General features: G+C 38.0%; 1 protein-coding gene across 1 annotated transcript; it reads right to left on the minus strand.

Annotated features, from left to right (window-relative positions):
* Nucleotides 1-12,828: 12,828 nt before the first annotated feature.
* LOC134747673 (dopamine D2-like receptor) lies at nucleotides 12,829-23,918 on the minus strand. The gene is made up of 7 exons (XM_063682282.1): nucleotides 23,767-23,918; nucleotides 21,418-21,670; nucleotides 20,343-20,512; nucleotides 17,570-17,674; nucleotides 14,818-14,961; nucleotides 14,001-14,200; nucleotides 12,829-13,365 (listed from the first exon to the last, which is right to left on the minus strand). Exons 1-7 carry the CDS (start codon nucleotides 23,823-23,825, stop codon nucleotides 13,151-13,153), a joined length of 1,146 nt encoding a protein of 381 aa, XP_063538352.1. The 5' UTR covers nucleotides 23,826-23,918; the 3' UTR covers nucleotides 12,829-13,150.
* Nucleotides 23,919-24,758: the final 840 nt, after the last annotated feature.

Raw genomic sequence — 24,758 nt, forward strand, 5'->3', positions numbered from 1 at the left:
CCTAGTACCAAGACTCCGCTGTCCGTCTGTCCGTCTGTGTGTTACCAGGCTGTATCTCACGAACCGTGATAGCTATAGACAGTGGAAATTCACAGATGATGTATTTCTGTTGCCGCTATGACAACAAATACGAAAAAGTACGGAACCCTCGGTACGCGAGTCCGACTCGCACTTGGCCGGTTTTTATTTTAGGTAGCAAACAAGTGTGGGTGTGAGAAACGGTTTTAGTCGATAAATACTTTAAAAAATCATAACTTGTGACGCAAGTCCAATCATAAATATTACTCGGATCATGCGCAAGCACCTATCACGAATACTCCGATACTAGTTTGGTCAAAAACCTTTTTACTATGAGTTAGCGTCCGACATGTCATTGTCCATGACGGCTGATCGGTGATCACGTGGTGCTTTCCATAGAAAACGGAGCGCCGGAAGCTCCGGCCCGGCCCCGGCCCGGCCCCGGCCCGGTCTAGCGTCAGTCATCCCTTTAGGTTATGCGTCTTTTCTGTGGACGCCGTAAAAAACTGATTTTAATGCCCAATTTTCTTACTTTACTTACTTTCCTGTGCCTACACCTTCTACATCTTAAAAGTTGTAAAACTTTAAAAAATGTATCGAAATCGTGATTGTGATGTTTTTGATTCAGTGCGATAAAATTTAAATCATATTCAATTTCCTACACTATAAATTTCAGTGACAAATTATGGAATTTGGTTCAAAACCTTAGTGACAGCCAAAATGGAAAAATAAATGAATAAATATTATAGTAAGCCCAAGGAGGCACATAGAGAAAACACCCATGACTCAGGAACAAATATCTGTGCTCAATCACACAAATAAATGCTCTTACCGGGATTCGAACCCAGGACCATCGGCTTCACAGGCAGGATCACTACCCACTAGGCCAGACCAGTCTTCAAAAATACGTCGTGAAATACCTTTGTTACCATAAATATAAACATGTGTTCCGAGGGATATAAATTGTCAATTTTGGCCGTCACTATATATTTGATGCTCACTGTACTTTTCACTACATACAACTTGAGTCAGACGTTTCGCAACTTACCTACTCGTATCTTAGGTTTCCGTACTTACCCAATCAGCCCGACGAGGTAAGACCTTAATGAAACTAAATTACGAACCGAACGACCTCTCACTACAATTATGTAAAGAGGCTCCGGCAGACGATCTACTCACTAGATGAAACATAATAATACAATAGTAGTAATAGTTTAATAATTTCACGGTTTAGACTCACTTGTTTTAGTCACTCGCGCGACATGTTTCGGAGAGCCTAGGTCTCCGAAACAAGGCAATGTAGACATTTTCCGGTCTAGGAAAGGAGACCTAGGCTCTCACATGTCGCGCGAGTACCCCGCAAAACCGTGCGACAAACCGTAAACCGTAAAATTAAAGGTTGTCCCAAAAAGGACGCAAGATTTGAAATTGATGAAAAACACATTTTTTTTTTCGTTATAATACATTTGTATATAAAATCTTGAAATACATAAAATAGGGTTATTTGTGGAATAATACGTCAGGCAAATGTCCTCCTAGGCTTTGCTGGCACATACGCACTCTTTTGTCAAAATTTTCTATACCATTTTGCATAGATGCAGCTGAATTTCTCCGATGCAGCGTCGAATTTCCTCCTTTAAAGCATGAGTGGTTGTGGGCTTATTGGCATAGACTTTAGACTTTAAATAAACCTAAAAAGAAGTCTAAAGGCGTTAAATCGCAAGATCTAGGGGGGCAATTCTGATCACCGAATCGAGAGATCACACGAATTTTCGAACCGTACCTGCCAAAATTTCATTACTTTTGAAATATTGTTCAATAATAAAAACGCGTTGATCTTTCGTATAACCCGCCATTTTTACAAACCCTAAACATTCAGCTGTCAAATAGTTTTTTTTTAGAGTTGCCAGCACTAAAATACAAAAATGGCGGCAAATTTAAATATTGCGTCCTTTTTGGGACACCCGTTATTTAATGTTAGTATGTCTCAAAACAGTTTAAATTCGAGTAGTAATAGTACTCGAAATCACATACATTCTCCTACACTATAAGTCTAATAGTAACACGAACCTTACAATCGAAGTTACGCTCTCATTTTACAACGATTCAGAAATAACACAAGTCAGTATCAAGAGTAGGTATAGCGTTTGGGACTATGCGTCAAAAATGTCTACTATTCTCTGATAGCTTAAGAAAAATTGTTCCTTTAATAATAGTATCATGGAATAAATAATTGTTGAAGAAATTTTGAACGCAAACTGCCGAGAACTGGCTTTTGATGCTTATTTTCTTTGTATTTTTAGAAACGTTTATACGATTTAATGTTATTATTATTATGAGCCTATTGTGTCCCACTGCTGGGCAAAGTCCCCCCCCCTCTTCTTCCACTCCTCCCGGTTTTGAGCTACATCTGGCCAGTCGCTCAAAAAGGAGTCCAAGTTATCCCGCCATCGATTTAATGTTAAGTTAAGGTTATAAATACAAGATAGCGTAGTCTGCGCCACGAAGTCTATGATCCGATCATGCATCCCCCCTGGCCTCTCTTAACGAACCCTTGAGACCCCTTTCGGTACTTAAGTCGTACCGGTAGTGCGAGAGACCACCGCTTGTGTAGGAAGCCATCGGATAAGAGTAAAACTTACCACTGAATACTGAAATTAAATCAATATTTAAATAAAATCATTATAAATAAATATTATAAGAATATTTTACACAAATTATTATTGAGCATCTTTTTTTTAGGTCAAGCTGTTAATTTATATAATTTCATGACTCATTGGTTACGTCTGTAATGTCATGTAAATATGTTTGAAAAAAAAAATGCTACGTGTTACATTAAAACAGTACTGCCAGATTGCAAAACAGTTTGATGGCAGTTAGTTTCGCTCTTCTACCCAGTCCCACAGTGTCAGTAAGTTCAATTAGGTTTTTGTTGTGGGTACTAGACGACGATTAGGTAAATAATATATTGAAAACGTAAATAAATCAGCAACAAATATCTGTGAATAAATGCCCTTACCAGGATACGAACCCGGGACCTCCTGTTTGGTAGGCAGGCACGCTACCGACTAGGCTAGGAGTGGCCTAGAATAAAATCGGTAATTTAGTCTAGATACCTATTATTAAAATAAGTACATTTATTCATGTCACTTATCTGCAATGAAAATTACACTCTGAAACAAACAATGTCATATATTTATAATGATGGTTCTAGAAATCGTGCAAAATAGACACAGGGGTCGATTCCAATTTATTAATTTGAACTGGTTTTGATACGACCTTGACGATCGTTTTGGTGATAGGCGCGCATCTCACACACGACTTTCACTTCTTAATAACAAAACTTCCGTGAGACACAGACATATCAAACATATATTATTAATAACGGATCACTCACGTATTATATATCGAAAACGCTCGACTTAAAATACGTGAGTGACCCGTTATTAATATCTTTGATATGACTCACTTCATTGCGCTTGCACTACGCGAGCGATCTTCGGGATCATATCAAAATGAGAAACAAAACAATAGCAAAATAATTAACTAACGGCGAATTAAGCGTTTAGGTACTTTTGCTAATCGTGATTTTCAATGATTTACAACATTGATAACGGGGTTTGATAATTACTAACAATTTAATTTAGATTATTAAAGTATACAAATCTTCGGCTCCCTGCCTACTCAGGGAATCATGTTAAGATGTACGAATGGCATTGCAGCGCTCAATTTGCCGGCCGTTCGTAATAGATTTAAACAGATTTAGTTGATACCAATTATTACGAGCGAATCAATGTGGTCAGTAGAATAAGCCGGCAAATAAAAAAATACTAATTAATTAAAAAAATATAAAACCCTCTACGCATTATGCCAAAAAATCTATTTTATGCCAAAAATGCCTGACATCATTTTGGAAAAGAGATGATACTCGCTCAATTGCAGGATTGATTTTTATCAAACACAGCTAACGCAGCGTACTACGTAGGCGAACAACACGCGAACGCGAAGCGAAGCGATGCGGCGCGGGGTGAATCAATCCTTTGATACCTTTAGAAGTGTCCTACGTGGGCGATCTCGTTGCGAACGCGAACGCCGCGGGCCCGCCGCGCCGCGCCGCAGCGCTTCGTTCTGCGTTCGCGCGTGTTCGCCTACGTAAGACGCAGCGTAATACCAGTCCAGTTCGCCAGATTAAAATTATTTTTTTAATATAGTATGACATCAGTCATGCAAATTGTCATTTTTCTGTTTACACAATATGATATTACATACCCTGCCTAGGGCAGTAATGTAAGTATTTACTGGCTGAGTATAGGTACTATTTTTCTGTCCGACGGAACCGGAAAGCGGCAACTTCGTTTAGGGCAGCAGGCCGAAAGTTGACGCTTTCCGGCTGGAGGGCAAAACAGAATATTGTATTGCTATTGGATGTGGTTTAAACAAGATATTAATTTTTATTGAAAGCCACCCTATTAGGGTAAGTGCTTCCAAACTGGAGATCATGAAAAACTTCGACACGTAACAATTTGTAGAACTTATGTACGAATTTTATTTGTTATTTACCAATATATAATAGCTTTCCGTTGAAGGAAAACATCGTAAGGAAACTGGACTAAGTAATCAATAAGGCTGTTTTCCCTGAGTTGAAAGGTCAGATTACAATTTCAATTTATTTCTTCTCTCAGTTGTTATAGGCCGTACAGGCACTGCGCCAATTTTCGGTGGGTATATAGTTGTACCTACCACACGACTCCGCTGGCTTGGTCACCTGGAGAGGATGGGAGAGGATCGTGCTGTGAGAAGAGCGTATGTGGGGCACCCGCGGGCGGAAAGCGTCCGTGTGGGCGTCCCAAATACCGCTGGAGTGACGAAGCCCTAAAAGACCTGTCCGCCCTCGGAATACCCAACTGGCGTGATGTGGCGCAGAATAGGGCAGAGTGGCGCTCTCTTGTGTCAGAGGACAAGATCCTTTTTGGGTCACTGAGCCAGTGAAGTAACGTATATAGTTATACCTACCTACGCAGCGTAGTCAATGTGACAGGCACAAGTCTTGGTCTTGGTTAAGACTCGAGACATTTGAGTCCGCTTTAAGACTAGACTTTATTGAGTCGAAGCTAGAGTCCTTTTTAACTTGTCAGAGACTTGTCTTTTGTAGAGACTCGAGTCCGTTTCAGATCTCAATTTATTCACGAAGTAATTCAGTGTCACACAATAACGCCTATTTTTTTTACTGTTATTAAGATAGTCAAATCTGTAAAATTGTTGGCGGCGGCGTTTTCGTTCGAAGGCTCGAGTCATTATTAAGGACTCAACTCCAGACTTAGAAGACTCGGAAGTCGTCTTCAAATTCTTCAAATTTGGGCTTAAAAGACTCTAGTTCCTACCAACACTAAGACACAAGTTATTTTTAGCCCTACATTGCGAGTGTCAAATACAACTTCCAGAATTATCGGGGCCTTTCATCCGCAGGAGCGTTATGTAATCCGGTCTTTGTTCCTTCTCGAATATATGGAAATATGGGTATAACTTACTTACGTGATAAGAAATATCAGACGGTCGAGTATAATTTAACAATTTGTTATGACTTTGAACTGGTTTTGATACGACCTTGACGATCGTCTTCGCGATTGGCGTACATCTTACGCACAACTTTCGTATTAAGTATTTTTGAAATTTTAAGCCGGTTCGGTTCCCGGGCGAGACAAAGCGAAATTACAAAAATCTTTGAATGCCGTTTTGTATCTTTTTAGGCACTTTCCCTCCAGGGCCCATTTTTTTCCACACTGTGTATTTAGAGTCAAGGATAACTCACGTAAGAACTGTATCCTTCAGGTTATGCCAAAAGGTTCCGTTAGTTTTTTTTTATGCTAACCAAACGTTTTGACTTTAGGTTATCCCTTCTCAGATTCACGAGAATTTTTGATTCGACTAGTTCATATCAAAGCGCGAATATTTAAATTTTATATTGAGAAACAAGTATCGGCAACGTGCATGTGATACCTACTTCTGTAGTTGCAGGCATCCATGACCGCTTTCCATCAAGCGGGCCTACGCTTGTTTACTTACCAATTATTTTTTTCATCGACATGTTATACAAAATATCCAAAAAAAATACAAAGAATTTTTAGAAATATTTTTCTTACATACACGTCTTTTACAAATTAAAACTACAATCATTTAACTAACCCAAACCGTATTATCATCAAAATATTCTTATTCACAAACATATGTTTGTTAAAACTATCAATAAGCATATAGTAAAAAATATTTGTCAATGTATTTCCGGGTAAGCCTGTAAAATATTACATATTTTTATTGCCTCATAGGATATTCTTTTTCACTCGGATAAATAGGATTTATAATCGGAAAACTGTTGCAGTAAAAATGCAAAAGGCTGCAAGATGTTCTAAACCCTTTAGAGCCCGAGGCAAACTACAAAAGCTTTCACAGGAACTTTAATTTGCATATTGCTTAATATGCAAACGACGGGAAAATAAAACAACTTTTAAAAACGGAATGTTATACTTTAAAACATCACAATTCTCGCATCGAAAGTTCAAACACTACCTTATGATACGTTATATAATTTGGAATAGCGGACTAGGAGTGGCCAGTGAGTACAGTACAGATATCGTATTTCTATGTTATAATACTTTCAATGTAAAATTTGAAATATGCAAAGATTCGCTTTTGATAAAACTGTGAATTCATGACATGCCGATTTTGCATGCACACCTGCTCATTTATGAGTCACACAAACCTCCAATATTAATAAAATATAACGTTAAAACGTTAAAACACAGGGTCACGGTAGATGGGCAGGATATACAGTATGTTGATAAGTACATTTACTTGGGCCAGATAGCCTCCTTCGAAAACAGGCAAACCATAGAGGTCAATAGACGTATTGACAACGCCTGGAAGAGCTTCTGGTCCATGAAGGCGCTATTGAAGGGTGACCTTCCCCTGTGTCTCAAGCGCAAACTCATCGACATGTGTATCCTGCCTATCCTAACCTATGGTGCTCAAACATGGTCATTAACTGAGGCGTTAAAGTCCAAACTCAAGGTTTGCCAGCGAGCGATGGAGCGCAGTATACTATTTGTTCGCAGAACTGATAGAATCAGAAACATGGAACTGCGCTCCAGAACTCAAGTTGTAGATGTAGATGTCCAGACCGCTAAGCTTAAGTGGGACTGGGCTGGGCATGTCTGCCGCATGCACCCTGAAAGGTGGGCCAAAATGGTTACCGAGTGGGTCCCACGGAACACCATAGATTAAAAAAATACAATCACCGACATCGTACCGGGCCAATTCGAACAATGATCAGATATCAACTAGATATCCACTAGATATGAAACAGAAACGATAACGAGATATTTAAGAAAGTCATGTCAAATTTGAAATTTCCGCGATTCCGAATGTCCTCTTGAACGATCTCTTTAAGATTTGCTTAAGATATTACTTAGACATCCACTTGATATCTAATGGATATACCAAAAGGTCATAAAAATTGTAGCGTGAAATGACAAATTGGTTCCTCGAATCGAACTGCAAAAGATAACTAGTTGAGAACTAAACGTATCTATTAGATCTCGTATCTAGTAGTTATCACGTTGTTCGAATTGACCGGTTACGCTTTGCTTACACTTTCCAGACAATCACAAGTAGATACAGACCTATAAAAATTTCGTCAAAAAAATTTCAGATTCACTTAAAATAAACAATTATATCAACTCTTTATTCTTGTCAAGTTTTTGACATCTCAATTTTAAGTTGCAAACAGTTTAAATTGGATGATGAAAATCAAGTCTTACAAATTACTTTAGGCAGGTGAGTTAAAAACAAGTTGGAGGAAAATTGGGGATTTGAGACATCTGTTTTAATTGGTTAATAAGTTCAGTACGATTTAAAGAAAATATACAGAATTTTAATCACTTTTTAGAATCCCTAATTGTGACTGCACAGTCTTCATTAAATTTTTATCCTAAGGTTTTTTCACTAAGGCGGAGATGAGCGGAGGTAAGAGGAGAGAGGAGACATTACATTTGTTGTTGTGTGAATTGGCATGATGACAAACTTTGTTTTGTTAAGTATTGTAAAATGCAGTAGTCAATACGACACCTGCACTCAGCAAGAATCTGGCCACACGAGATTATTTACACAACATGACGAGCAAGCTTCGTGTAAACACGAGAGATCACACAGCACAGTCAAATTAGATTTATACACAAGGGAATCCCCATGAGTACTACTGTACGGCTACCATGAGTTGACACTTGACGTATCGTTTGTAGAACTCGTAAATGACGTATCTCATTGTTCGAATTGGCCTGTTAGCCGTTCACTGGTTCGATGGCCGAACGCAAATTATAAGGTTGCCAGTCACCCAACGTTGCTTGCATGCGTTGAACGACCCAATGTCATTGAGCAATGTGTCCATGACTGGTGCCTAACAGCTCTGTGTCCAACACTGGGATTCTTCGAATTTAGACTATCGTGAGACATACTAATTTAGCTACCTTAGCGGTTTCACTCACGTATTTTTAGTCACTCGCGCGACATGTTACGCGTGTTCCGTGCGCTAGTACGTGACGCTCTCCCGCAGTGACTATACTCACTCAGGCACTGTTAGTGCTTGAAAATGGAGACCTAAGCTCTCCGAAACATGTCGCGCGAGTGACTAAAAATACGTGAGTGAAACCGCTAATGTAACTGGGATTCTTTATTAATAGGTTACTAAAAATGTGATCTCTCGTGTTTCCGAATCTCCACACTCTCGCAACAACATCCAAGTTCTATTCAATAGATTATATATTCAAGTTCCTATTGCGGCTTTACATATTAGGATGCGGATCCGCACGCCGCTCCGTGTGCGAGCGGGACAACGCTATACAGTAGTAGCAAAAAATCTATCATTGCAATTTTTTTGCGGGCATTTGCAATTTTTTTTCGCCCTCGTTAGTCTTTGGTTTGAAAATTGAATCGAATCATAACTTTACAATTTAATACCTACCGGGCTACCGCAATAACTCGGGCAAAATTATTATTTTAAAAATGTACACTAGTGCGACTGAATACTGTACACCATATTTTAAGAAAACAACGCCTGTATTTTAGAATTAAGTATTCTTGAAAATAAAGAATCTTTATCTTTAGTATGATCGATTTGAGAAATTACTTACCTAAAAAATTATGCAAACGTATCTGAAAAAAATATGATAGAATATTTGCCGCTACTGTATATATGCATAGCGCTGTCTTGCTCACACATCGGAGCGACATGCGCGTCCACATCAGTATGGCCGCGTATAATAAACAATATTCGAGTATTGAACAGGAACCCTGTTGCTCTCTTACTTATATACAACTATGTACTGGACTTTAACATTATTATATCATAGATTTATATGCGTTACTTATAGTGCACTAGTTTTTTAATGGCTGTCTACAATTGTATTTATAATAAAAAGTTACATTTTCCAGACAATTTTAATAACAAAACTTCCGTGCGACAGACATATTAAACATATTAATAACGGGTCACTCACGTATTTACACAACACATAACATAACATGAAACATGTCGAGCGTTTTTCGACTTAAAATACGTGAGTGACCCGTTTTAATATCTTCCAGACAAAATCAATTTAGAGGAAACATGACAGAAAAAACATCTTTACTGGTTTTTGGATTACACAAGAAACCTAAATTTCGAATGTCTATCTGTCTTTTTGCTTTATTGTATATTTAAGACATAGTATGACCTCAAAGCGTGATAAAATATTTCTACCTTATTCAATTTCGTTACTTGCGCTGTTTTCTAAAGGAAGTTACATTAAAAAAACAACTCTTTAATTAGCTCCATGCATGAATTTATTTTTATTTTTGGATTCATAATTTATATCGTTGGAACACCGGAAATGATAAAAATACTTTTGTAAACTTTAACATTATTTTATTAAAAAATATTTAAAATGTTGAAAATTTTTGAGCTGTTGAAACGCTCATAATTTTTGGCGCGAATTCGACAGAGGCGGCCCAACTGACGTTTGCTACTAATGACACTAATCTGTCGAACGCGTGACGTCACGTGGCGTTTCGAGCGTCTCGCTCACTAGCTTTTCGCGGGCAAATTTTTGTACTTTTTATTTATAATTTTAAGTAATTAAATGGTAATTTAAAAACGGAAATGCATTTGTAACATGATATAACGGTAACAAACATCCGAATAGAACATATTTCGTTCAAATATAAACTTCATGCATGAGGCTAATTCTGAGTTTTACTAAAAAAATTGTCGTGACGTAAATTTTCCTTATTGCACTTACTAAGCTCTGGGTTCATGTTACATTTTAACGAATAAGTCCATAACTGAACCTTTTTAACGTATGAGTCTATCGGACTGATTCGAAATTTAAGACACGTCGAAAATTTGCTAAAGATACGATATTGATCGGATGTCAGTGTCAATACTGACGTTTCTTCAAACAAAAACGTCACTTTTGACACTGACATATCCGATCCATGTCGTATTTTTAGCAAATTTTTGACGTTTCGTAAAGTTCGAATCAGACCGTATAACTGGACCGGGCTTAAGGAGCTTGTACAATGTACAAGTACAACATATTTCGTACAATGTTTACGGATGTGTAGCGTGCCGGTTTCCTCTATGTATCTATAATGATACAATACACACTGAACAATAGAAAGTCGATAGCCATTAAAAATAGAGTTGTATATTATTGCTACATTAAACTATGTCTTGAGCGAAACAAATAAAATCTATCAGTTATAATATTATATTGTAGGAATTTACATTTATTCAATAGAGTAGGAATATCATAAAACGTATTTTATATCTGCACAAAAATATGTCTCATTTCACAAAGTATTTATAGATTTTTACTACGTAAATATATTATTTATGACACAGACCACATTGTGACAAATCATGGAAAGCATTTGTAAATAAAAATGTAATTTTTTATTGTAATAAAACGAGTCCCTTTTTAGTCAAAGACGGATTGAAAAATATCGAACAATCTTCTACTTAAAGACACGTGAGTGACCCGTTATATTATTTTAAATCTGAGTGTCATCGAAGTTTTTTAATTAATTTGTCATTTAGAAATAAATAAAAACGTAACGTAATTTAGCAATATCTATTTTATTTGGTTTAGAAATATCTCTTTATTTGAATTCTAGACCGCTTTACGTGTTACAATAGCAATTATTATGAAACCCATAATAAGGGATTCATTGTAACTATTTATCTATATAAAGGATGACACAAGCTAGAACGGTTCTGCTCCGGGTCCAGGCCGAGGTGCCCCACACTTCGTTTTCTATAGAAAGCATCACGTGGTCACCGATCACCCGTCATAGAAAATGAAATGTCAGACTCCTCGTCCCGGACCAGGACCGTTACAGCGTCATTTTAAGTGGTCTAAAATTCAAATCAGGCTACGCCTTCTAATATGTATGTATACATATAAGTAATACTGTAAATTATTTACACGATAAATTAAAACACGTATCTATATTACTCGAGTTTACTTTGTACAATTATTGTTGATATGGTCAATCGGCGAGTAATGTCTACTGATCAAATCTCGCTGTGCATCTGCCAGATACTAATCTTATCTTATCTTACATTAGCTTCTGCAAAACAACAAAAAAAATATGGACGGAAAAGGCAAAACATGGTTACTAATCTAAAACAGCGTTAAACAAATACAGATTGATGTTAAAGATTTAAATGTTTTAGGAATATATTCAAGAAAGGTTTTACCTTATATCGAAGAAATTAAAATAATCACAACCTTAAAAAAACTAAAGCTTACTAATATTGCTATTATATAATTTGGCATATATTATATTGTAACAATGTCTTATGATTATGACGACTAGAACTATAAGCGCAAGCCTTGAGCGACTTTACTCCACTTTCACTCACACAGTCACAGCTCTATTATGTATATACAAAATGATATGCTAGAATTCTACTATGAACATATAATATTTAAATTGAGGTATCACTTAAATTAACGTCTTTTCACTTCAAAGTCACTTCGTATTTGGTCGTCGAGGTCTCAGGGGAGAGGAAAATAATATTGCTTTTAATTAGTTTCAGATGAGCAGTGAGTCGAAATCAAAACCAATGTTGTTCGTTGTCTTTGTGACAATAGTTTTGGAATTTGCGAGCTGTTCTCAACTTAAATTGAGTGTACTCTGTGAGCCAACTCGCCGTCAGACATATGTAGATTGAAACTTTTAAACGATTTCACAAACTCCACATATCCATCAAATACAGCTTTCATTTAGTTTATTAGCTTTAAAGCGTATTTCAAAGAGCGTTTAGCATTTATTATATGTTATACAATTTGAAATGCAGACGAGTAGTCCTACTCGCAAAGGCATAATAAAAATGTCTCAATTGATTTGACTGTATTTACTTTTATTTCACTCGACTTTGTTATTACCAATCAAATTATAATTTCAATTTAGAAGTTAGATCTGCCAATATCCATTAACCTTTTCGAGAAGTGTTGAAGAGAATCGAAAAGTACTAAAGCAACAGAAATTTACGCATCAGCTTTTGATGTTTAGAGTCATCGTCTTTCAAATCAGGGGTCTAGCCAACAATCATTTAAAGATAACGCTATGCAAAACTTAAATGGAAATGATGACGAGATTTTCTTCACGTCGTAAAGTTGTACAGTACACTTCCTTCAGATTTGGAAGTGTTTAAATATATTACATCTACTCAAAATCACGAGCTATTTCGATCCTACTGGCTACTGGGAGAAAAAAAGTGCCCCGAAATTTCCATAGGTGTATTCATTCCGTTCATTCAAGTCTATGAAAAATGGTAAAGAAATGGAAATAAAAATCATAGAACACTTTTTCTCCTATTAAAATAAAAATGATTCTGAGTAAAAACAACGTAAAAATTTCCAAATCCATAACTAAACAACATAATAATCTACAACTATAAATAAAATTGACTATTTTTAGATTAGCGTGTGTGATTGTCCTCTTAGCTAGGCCCCCAGACGCTATAAATTTCGAATCAAGCTTCATCTCAAACCATGTAGACCTATTGCGTGAAGACGACCAAATAATCTATGGGCTAGGTGCCGCAATGCAGAATTTTGCGGAAGGCCTTTCTGAACTCCGGATTGAAGATGGTGTAGATGACGGGGTTGAGGAAGGAGTTGATGTAGCCGAGCCAGGTGGTCAGCATGAAGACGGTGACACCGGGGCTGTAGGGGAGGCCCAGCTTGAAGCAGACGGCGTCGAGGACTGAGCAGGTGAAGAAGGGCGCCCAGCAGAACAGGAACACTCCTGGGAGACAATTAATGTCATATAATTATTTACCTATTTTGTTAACCAAGCATATGAGTCAGGATAACACTACCCAAGTACCATGAGGCCCATGAGATATATCTATATCGGAGCGGCCAAGGTGTTATCGTTAAGTCCATGTTCCGATATTTATGAGCATCTTAACATGCTATAGGTACCTATATCGGATGGCGACTGAACGCAGCTAAAGCAAATACGATCATCAGGTGTAAGGTGTATGATAAGATACATCGCGGGATCTACGTTATAACATGTTATGTCGGAATATACGGAAAACTTTGGAGGAGTGCGTATACTCGTACAGCAGTACCGCCCCCCCAGTGGGCGCTTAAGAGTTCCAGGGAGGTAGGGGCCTCAGAAGCGATTGGGGGGCGTTCATGCTGCCCAGGGGGGGTGGGGGGGGGGCAGGGGGGTGCTCCGGCAAGTGAAAAAAAACTTTTAAGATTAGATACTTAGTACGAAAAGATTTATAAACTACTAGAAATAGAAATACCTAAGTAGGTATACGGTTAATTAATTTGTGGTTCCTACCTACCAATCTACAAATCTGACGCTGGACACCTTGTAGATCTTAATTCGTTTCGCGAACTATACCCTACATTTTATATTCTTACCTAAAACGATGGCTAAGGTCTTTGTAGCTTTTCTCTCCTTCTTAGCTGAAGACTTCTCCCTCTTCTTCTTGCTGGCCTTGTTGGCCTTGTAGATGGTGAACCTCGCCGTGGCGGCGCTGGCTTTACGCTCCTTCTTGCAGTCGCCGAACTGGCTCACTGTGTCCGGTTCGTCTTCGGAGCGTATTGCTAGTGATGCGTTTCTGGGAGATCAAGACATAGTAATTAATTCGTTTGACGACTACTTACAAAAATACTCTTTTCTTTCCTCCGGTCGGAAAGCGTCAACTTGCGGCCCGTGTGCTAAACGAAAGTTGCCGCTTTCCGGCTTCGTCGAACAGAAAAATAGTAAACACACCTCGGTCAGTATATAAGAAATCCTGAAATCACAATATTTTGGTATAGTTGTCGGCCGAGGCGAAGCCGAAGACATTTCTTACTTTACTGTAATATACTATTGGCTGATGACCAGTGTTGTGAGAGCAAATTAAACAAATAGAAAAAAGCCTAATACATTTCTCAATTAATTCGATAGACGGAATTGAAATAATGCCTCGCAAAACTAGATCCTAGCGAAATGACGAGTAGGTAACCATGATTTTAAGAGATTTCCTTTGCTTGTGTTATGATTTGTTACATCGTTTGATCTTTGTCTCTTAATTCTCTACATACATTTGTAAAAATATAGTTATTTATTGTTCACCTAGACTCCTCGATGTATAGATTCTTGCTGGTGACAGGAGCAGGAGAGTTGGGTGGGGATGAAACAGGCTTGACGCTGTGTGTTGGTGTGTGTGCACTGTGCGTGTGTGAGTGTTACCTAGACTCCTCGATGCCGCCGTTCTTGCTGGTGACAGGAGCAGGAGAGTTGGGTGGGGATGAGACAGGTTCGACGCTGGAGGGCGCGTAACCGCTGTCGTTGTTGCCGTTCGGGTCGGATTTCAGCTTCGACTTCAGCAGAACCCTAAATCGAAAATCTTTTGTTAATACTCAAAGTAAAAAAAAATATGGAAGCCAAGGTAGGTACATACCTAGATGAAGTAAAAGTAAAGGTCATGTCCTGACAAGGTGGTGTCGTGACAAGCCGTGAAGAAAGGGGAGGACAGACATAAATTAAAATTATTGGACAATGCTGTCACTCATCAGTAAACAGAGAAGAGGAGGCCTGTTCAAAAATAGTAATTTCTTATTAACAAACTGTTATGTATATGATCTGGTTGAAGAAAAATAATATCCATCCAGTTTCATAACAAGAAATAACTTATCGGATAAGCCTCCGGAACTAAAATATGGCCAATTTAAATAACATTCTAATTTTCTCGATTGAATTCAGCATCTAAAAATTCAAATCTAAAAAAAATTAAGCAACTGGAGGATATTGGATCCAATGATTGGTTTAAAAATTTAAGTTACGGTATTGTTTCTTTCGTTTTGTGTGTTTTTTAAGTGAAATGGCGGGAATGGATCATTATCATTATGGGGAGGGCGGGTGAATGGGGGTTTATTATAATTATATTAAACATTCCACACCTGGCACCATAATTGCCTTAGCTCTATTTGCGGTATTAGTTTGAACGGAGTTATAATTTTATTAGTTGAACGAAATTATTATTAATCACAGTTTTGAATGTTTCACGGTTAGTTTCACTAGACTTATATCGACCGGGATAATGAACCCTTCAAAGTTAGGTTTTCCTTTATGCTTTGTGTCATCAGATGGTTTTCTAGCCGACAAGTAACATGATCTCAACATTTAAAAAGATATTATAATAAAATCAAATCTTAATATAGTTGCATTAATTTCTAACGCATAGATAATAGATTGAGAATATAATAATATCCTCAAATGCACATATTCTGAATAATGAAACGTACAACGTCGTTGAAATCGCGCACCATGTGACAAAACAATATGTGGCATATTAATAATGGTTCATTCACGTTGTCAATGTACCTAGTTCACCCAAAATTGTGCTATTGTGCAGTTTATTAGAGAATCGGGTAATATGAAACAAATTGACACTAACGACTACAGTCTACAGGGAAATTCCAAAATCGGTTGTGCACTTTCCAACAGTATATTTTATTCCCAGTGATGATGAACGCTACACTGAGCACTTGGCGCCGCACGCTGCCTGCTTAAGCGCTCCGCTGCACGCACTCCGCTCAGGCCGTACACTTATGAATCTTAGCAGCTCAACGCGACGCCGCGCCACCGGTCCGCGAAACGCGCTTATCCCACGCCGTTGTTTGTCCAACTCAAGCAGATTTACTGCACGGAATAATACGAGTATTATCCTTTTACTTTGCAATTCTTTGCAAGAAATATGGAATTTTAGATCGCTTATTTTTAATGAGATTTTAAAATTGTACTTCTGTCAAACGTTTTCTTCACACAAAAACATACACAAAGGCTTTGAAATAATACTAAACAAATTAATTAGCTATAGGTAGCTATAGGTAGTGATTACACGACCGGTAATTGATATTTAAGCAATTTAGTATAATCTTTTTTATCACACAGCCATATACCTACATAGATTAGTTTATTATTTATTATATTGCTGTATGATACCGATGATACGGAGCTGCGATAGTTATAATGGCAAGTAAACCCCTTCAGTTTTAAGAATTTAGCATACCAATTTGTTGAAACATTAAACTGGTTTTTATACGACCTTGAAGACCGCTCACGCTAATTGATGCATGCGAAATGATGTGAAGGTCGTGCGTGAGATACGCGCCATGGCGCCAATCACCAAGACGATAGTCAACGTCGAATAAAAACACGTTCACACTCATTATAAATTGTTAAATCGGGCTTATGAGTCCTCCGATCTTGCTTCGCTACGCTTAATTCCCGAGCATTAAAATAATTCTTAACTCACTTGGGAGGATCCTCTTGTACAGCCAGCATGTACTCGGTGGACTTGTCGTTGGGGATGACATGGCAATCCTTCACGTCTTGCACTCCACGGAACGCTTGTCGAAGAAGCGTGTCTCTGGGCAACGCTCAAAGGCGCTTAATGATTGTCTGAACTTACTTGGGCGGATCATCTCGAGCTGCAAGCATGAATTCCGTAGACTTGCTGTTAGGAATGACACGCCAGTCCTCCACGAAACGCTTGTCGAAGCGTATCTCTGGGCCATGCTGTAAGGCGCTTAAGTTTGTTTGAACTTACTTGGGCGGATCTTCTCGAGCTGCGAGAATGAATTCCGTAGACTTGTCGTTAGGAATGACACGCCAGTCCTCCACGAAACGCTTGTCGAAGCGTATCTCTGGGCCATGCTGTAAGGCGCTTAAGTTTGTTTGAACTTACTTGGGCGGATCTTCTCGAGCTGCGAGAATGAATTCCGTAGACTTGTCGTTAGGAATGACATGCCACAGTCCTCCACGGAACTCTCAAAGCGTATCTTTGGGCCACCCTGTAAGGTGCTTATGATTATCTGAACTTACTTGGGCGGATCCCGTGGAATTCCAAGGACTTGTCGTTAGGGATGTTATGGCAGTCCTACAAGGAAATCGTATCTCTAGGCCATCCTGTAAGGTGTTTAAGATTGTCTGAACTTACTTAGGTAGATCTTCTCGTGCAGCCAACATGAATTCCGTGGACTTGTCGTTTGGGATGACATGGCAGTCCTCCGCGTCTTCCAACTCCACGGAACGCTTGTCGAAGCTGTAACAAACACATTTATCAAGGACTTCATCCATTTTTTGTACCGACAGCAGGGTAACCAACTGCAAGATTGACCAAAAAATTTCCTCAGGGAATTAAGCTACAATATTGTACACAAATCACGTTCTGTCCACCCTATGTATGTAGGTATTATCTAGTTTTATTTGCAATGAGTTAATTTCAGTTGTCGAAATTAACCTTTAGATATCGCTGTATAGTGCGTAAAAAATCCTAGTTCGCGGTGTTAAGATTTTTTTGAGGCACGTGACGTCTGACCGGTGCTTAGTATTGTCAAGCTTTCATACCTACCATTGAATATATTGTATTATTCATTACTATTTACAACGACGGGACTTAATCGCGTAAAATAAGTTTTAAATTCTCGAAACGTCGGAGGTAAATTTAAAACTTATTTTACGCGATTAAGTCCCGTCGTTGTAAATAATAATGAGTAAAAATCGTGAAAGTTTAAATCAGTATATTGTATTATTGTACAGCTAATATGAGTGCTTTTTATTTGGGCATTTTTATACATACACTCACTCGTTGATTCACCTTTGCAATAGTACTCAAAGTAAAGTATAATTATGTCATGTCGCTGTGTGAATCATTTATAGGTAGATACAAAAGTTCATTGGCGTTTAGAACTTCGATATATTTTAGGAAGGGCCTCTGAACGCATTTGCCAGAATGACCTCCAACCGCGGAAAATGGCGAGAAATCGTGCGGCAAGCAACATCTATTCTGTGCCTGATGTCAACACTGTCAGCAGTTGATCACGACACTCTGCAAAGAGTACAACGACAAAGAAGAAGAAGAGATATTTTAGGATAGGTTGATATCCTAATGAATCCTCAGAATCACGAACTAATTATTTTACAAAGAAAAGAGTTTCCTAACTAAGAATCACTACGTGCCTATAGGAATGTATAGTCAACATTACATGCCGGGGTGCTAAGCCAATAGCTTTTCTGACTGCACAATAAAGTGGAAATTCGAAAACAGTAGGAATAAATTTAGAACGCCAATCTAGCTGCTCAGAAATTCAATTTGCGAAAAAGCTTATATACATTTCTGTTTTAATTTAATTCGTAGGTACTAGACAAATAAACAGTCGCCGTTTTTTAGTTTCTCTCAGCCGTACACAATTAGAACTGATGAAGAAACTATTTCATTTAAAACACAATTGTCTAATTCAGCCCAGATGTAAGTCATTGACAAAAGAGGCATAATAATAAGTTTCATCATAGCAATTATCTATTTAAGGTGCTTAAAATAAGCAAAGTATGATAAGCTTCTTTACTGAACAAAGGTTTTAATCATCAGATTTCGTAAATTTTCAGACCACATAGTTACGACATATTAAAAACCCCAGACACAAGGGCAATCGTATAATAACTTTGTGGGTCAAAATATAAAACCTTTTATACTCACGGTAGCGTGGATTATTTAGCATTAACTTATTATGTAGCTACTTTACATAATGCAGAGGTTACTTAGATATAAGAGAGCGTGTGGGACATAAACGTAACACACACTCAAGGTGACTTACTTTATTATGTGCTGTCACTGCTGTCCCACGAGTATAAATAAATCCGAATACTGATGCACTAACACAGCGGAAACTCCTTAACACAAACTAAGCAGGGAAGTAACTAAAAGTGATAAAACTAATAACTACAACAGACGAGCTTAACTTTAACGGCTATTTCATATTTTCTCATTGTTCGCGACTACAAGAAATTAACTCCGTAATAACTGGGGCAATATAGCACCGAGACATTTGCAATACGCATCGGTATGAACAATAACAATGTCTTGCAAAATTCAACCAACAACACAAAGCAATAAGGTTGTAAATTGAGTGAGTTGAGAGTCTCGAAATGAACAGATGATTAGGTCACTCTTGGGAAATTATGATGGAAGATACGAAATTAACGTGATTTTCTTTGGGCGTGTAATAGATTTTCATTAATTACTGAGGCTTAAGCGGACAGATATTGCTCGGAAATGTTTTATTAGCATTCATGAAAGATGAGCTGTTGAAAAACGTCAGTATTAGGGGAAATTTACGTGTTTTTTCTCCACAAAAAGGCGTGATATTTTTGTGTTAATATTCCCTAACTTTACCAGAGATTTAACAATATTGAATTGCCAATACCTTACAAAAACCGGCCAAGTGCGAGTCGGACTCGCGCACGAAGGGTTCCGTAGCATTACGCAAAAAACGGCAAAAATAATTGTTTGTTTGTTATATAGGAGCCCCACTTAAATGTTTATTTTATTTTGATTTTAGTATGTGTTGTTATAGCGGCAACAGAAATATATCATCTGTGAAAATTTCAACGGTCTAGCTATCACGGTTCATGAGATACAACCTGGTGACAGACAGACGGACAAACAGACAGACAGACAGACAGACACAGACAGACAGACAGACAGACAGACAGACGGACAGTGGAGTCTTAATAGGGTCCCGTTTTTACATACCAATGTTTGGGTACGGAACCCTAAAAACCGGTGTTAGGGGTCGGATCAAAAACTAAGTAATTAAGTCCGACTAACGCTTGACTGCACATTTCGAATAGGTTTTTCTGTCATCTATAGGTAAAGAACTATTTTGTGTATTTTTTTTTATTTTTTTGACTAAGTAGTTTCGTTTTGGTACCTGTCATGGTCATCCTCGTTGCTACCGGAGCCAGTGTTGGTGGCTGCGTCCAAGGCAGTTTCTGCTAGTCTTCTTGTCTGCGCCACGTTTTCAATAACGACGGCTTGGCTGCCCTCCGGTACAGGAGGTTTCTTCGCCGCTCGCTGCTTCCGAGCTCTTATCCTTAAAGCCTGGACCAAAGATTTCATAACATTAGGAACGGTAGGTATACTCCATGCTGAATACTGATATTAGTGCGAGCGAGATGTATAGAAAGTAAATTACGCAGATGTTAGCGAATATGTCAGTGTCAAACTAGTAGTAGCCGTACAGGTAAAGATGACTAAATAATCTCTGCGTACATACATACAACTTATTTTATACATATTATATCAATTACGGACTTTCCTGCAAAACAAATTGATTTACCTATTCCTTTGTAAATCAGTCAGTTAAATTTCATTTTGCTGGGGGTGTAAGATATTAAAAGGCAACCAAGCGCTGCGCTTTAAAAAGATTGTAAAAGTGCAACTACGGCGAACGTGGAAACTTAAATATCGACGTCAAAGTTCATTCATGGGATGTTGGTAGTTTTATGATATTAATCAGAAGACTAACTTTATTCGAAGTTGCAATAAAGTTTCAGTCTTTTTACTTCACTCGTATCCACTGACATTTGTAACATTTATTGAATGAAATGAACTGTTTTTAAGGCGCAGGAGGACTATTCAGTAAGTAATTACTTGTTATCAATTTGTTACGGATATGGTTCCTCAGCCATAAATGTCAATCATCATGGTGCAGGGGATGTAGAAACAGACGTTGGTGGATCAGATAATAAACATGACTGACCATGGGGCGATAGACAGAAACAGTATACAGAACCTAAACATGATAATTACGAAAACGATTACTAAGATTTGGCTTTAGAAAAAATATGTTTTGTAAAATAAGGTAATGGATAGACTGTGTAGAGATGTAAACAAACACAAAATGAAAATTAGTGAAAGAACAAAAAAAAGAGGCGGGTGAAATAAATAACACCGTAATAACCGACATAAATGATTCGAAGGAGGAACATTCGAATGAAACTCACCTTAAAAATACTATAGTACAAGAACATCATCATGATGCAGGGGATGTAGAAGGAGCCGAGCGAGGAGTAGATGACGTAGTTCTGGCTGTTGAAGAGGCACTCGTCATAGTTCCTGTCCGGCGTGTCGTTGAGCCCCAGCACCACGGGCGTGCCAATGGCGGCCGAGATTAACCACACGAGAACGATGGTGAACCAGACGCGACGGTTGTTCTTGTGTTTTGCGTATTTTATTGGTTGCGTTACTGCTATGTACCTGTGAACAAGGCATTGGAATATGTATAATCCGTTTGATAATACAATCCTCAATTATTCACCTCATTCATGGTCTCGTCGTCTTTTAGGTATTATCTACATGTTTTTTATTTTAATTGACCGAAGCGTAGCGACGGTCTACGTTTTGACTCGGGCATTTTGCTTTCATATGTCCGGATGTTCTCCCCTACAAGGTCACAATTCTCAACCGATTCTCGTGATTTTTTTTGACTAGATTCTATGATTGAATAGAATTTTTGTGTCGAATCCGCTTTTTGGTAATTTTTCAAAATGGCGAAGTCGTGATAGCTCGCGCCTTAACAAATAGTCGTATCGATAACATACTCGATAACATTACCGGGTCTAACGCGATTAAATTTCATTATTTTACCTTGTTTCCGACGTTTCAGCTAGGTTGCACTAGCTATATAGCTGCACAGCTAGTGCAACCTAGCTGAAACGTCGGAAACGTCATTTCAAAACAATTTTTCGAGATTTGGCGTTATTAGGTTAAAAATTATATTTGGAGACTACACCTGTTAACGTATCCATTGAGTTTGAAAAATACTATAATATGTGAAAGGAAGTTTACATTTTAAGTACCTAACAAGTTACAAGAGAGTGTCACATTGAAATGTAAAAGAAGTATTCCATAGGCCTCTTTACGATACTTTGCTCAGATATTTAGGTATTTGTGCACGACCTGAATCTGTTTTGTTTCTAATATTTATTCGTATCAATATTCAATTAAATATAATGAGATCACATTTATGATTTTAATGAATTCAAAACTGTTATCACAATACATAGATAACCGCGAGCAATTAATTATAATAAACGTAAATGTAATATGTCCCAAAAACAACTGTTTCAACAATTTGGTTAATATTCTTTGCAAATTAATTCATGTTTCATTTGGAAATTATTAACTAATTAATGCTAAACCAGATGAAATCTGATTTTCGTTAGCAAATAGGAATTAAAATGGAAATTAATTTGCATTAGTTACTCGTGTTGTTTTCCAATTATTATTATTCAGCGCCCACTGTGTCCCGATGCTGGGCAATGGCCTCCCCCCTTTTTCCACTCGTCTCTGTTTAGTGCTATATCTGGCCAGCCTCTCAAAACGGAGTCCAAGTTATCCTGCCATCGCCGACGAGGTCTGCCGGATCCCCGGCTAGACTCGTGGGGCTCCCACTCCGTGGTTACCTTGTCCCACAAGTCGTCCGGCATTCGGCAGACATGCCCAGCCCAGTTGTTTTCAATGCTTTACATGAGCCACTTTGATACTCGTATTTAGATGCATAATTTAAGTATTTGAAAATAACTAGACGCCGAGTTTCTTGCGCTGGTATCTTCTCGGGGCTGTGGTGTAGGATGAGAACCGATGGTACCAACATGTTTTCCTAGCTAAAACAAGGACCAAGTGGACACAATAATAAACTAGAGCTAAAAGTTTATTTGACAATCTATGCATTTCTACGTGAATTCTGTCTTCTTAAATATTTCTAAGCATAGTCTTGGTTCAAATCGAATAAACCATGAAGGTATAGACTTAAATACCTATAACGGATCTCCCTTTAGGCTTTACACGTGTTCTGAAGTCGTATTAACAGTCTCCAATGTTTCGAAGGTCGAGGTTCTCAAATTTATCGGGATTGTTGTTTTTACTTGTGTAATGTTCCTCGATTTTTCGAAGATGCAGAACTGAACAGATTCAGGAATTTCCTTTTTTGTTTGAAAGGATAATACCTACCCGGTATTTGGTGAAGTAGAACTGCTGGTGAAAATTAAATGATGACACGTATACGTTTTTAGACGACTATTTTTCTTCCGAGAGCGAAAATCACCGTTTCAGCGTGGGCAAAAATGCCGATCTGTCTACCCGGCTATATTTTCCTCTACAGGTTACATTTCTCATCCGATCCTCGTGAAATTCGGCGAGCAGGTCGATAATTATATAGCACTTCTTGGTCGATTCATTTTATCCGCATCGTTTGGGTCCGCAAGGGTCTACAGCTCACAGACCCCCACTATTAAAATATAAGCCAATAGACTTACCATCATCATCAGTCGCAGGCGTCGGAGCAGACTTACCTATCGATAGAAATGGCGACTAGGTTGAATATGCTGGACGTCGAGGATGTGACGTCCATGGCGATGTAGATGTCACACACGAACGCGGGGAGGCCCCACGACCCGTTTACCTGCAGCAAAGAAATGACCGTGTTAGTATTGGCATGGAACTTATTTTGCTATGACAGTTAATGGTGAAAAGTAAACATAATATAATAAGGATGTAGCCAGATTTACCATAAGGGAGGAGGAGGAGTTTGCATTAGATTATTATTAATTAATTCATTTATTCATATAATACAGTTACACAGTTACACATATACTATAAATGCGCCAAACTGGAGTAACCAGTTTGTTAGCGCGCCGCGCTCAACTCTTACTTAATTAAATGTTTACATTTGTCAAATAAATAATAATAATAAGAATAAGTATTCTATTGTTAGTAGAAGAGAAGGAAAAGATAGCATGCTTTTTTTGTTAGAATAATTTTACATTTTATTTTTCAATTCAATTTTATGTAAGTATGTTGTTAATATATTTTAATACGCACATGAGATTGCGCATGTTATGCACCATTTGCATGAGTTACGCTAATAACGCACATTAAAGCTGCTTTCTAGGGTTCCGTACCCAAAGGGTAAAAACGGAACCCTATTACTAAGAGTCCGCTGTCCGTCTGTCCGTCTGTCTGTCACCAGGCTGTATCTCATGAACCGTGATAGCTAGACAGTTGAAATTTTCACAGATTATGTATTTTTGTTGCCGCTATAACAACAAATACTAAAAAGTACGGAACCCTCGGTGCGCGAGTCCGACTCGTACTTGGCCGGTTTTTAGTAGAGCTAAAGCTAAGCTCAGCTATAGTCCAAAAGTAGCCTAATGTTAGTTCTAGTCAAAGAAAAACTCTTGCTTTAAAACTAACAGTGAAACAGTTAAATTTTACTTTGGGAACAAATCGTAAAAATAAATGAAAAATACTAACAACTAGATCGCGTTAGCATTCTAAAGGTCGG

The sequence above is a fragment of the Cydia strobilella genome, chromosome 15 (assembly GCF_947568885.1).
Source record: "Cydia strobilella chromosome 15, ilCydStro3.1, whole genome shotgun sequence".
NCBI lineage: Eukaryota > Metazoa > Arthropoda > Insecta > Lepidoptera > Tortricidae > Cydia > Cydia strobilella.

Coding starts and splice junctions, on each gene's coding strand:
- LOC134747673 (XM_063682282.1), bottom strand. CDS start 23,825: ATGGACGTCACATCCTCGACGTCCAGCATATTCAACCTAGTCGCCATT. Junction 21,671..23,766: donor GTCGCCATTTCTATCGATAG/GTAAGTCTGCTC, acceptor CCTTGTTCACAG/GTACATAGCAGTAACGCAAC. Junction 14,962..17,569: donor GCACGAGAAGATCTACCTAA/GTAAGTTCAGAC, acceptor TTTTCGATTTAG/GGTTCTGCTGAAGTCGAAGC.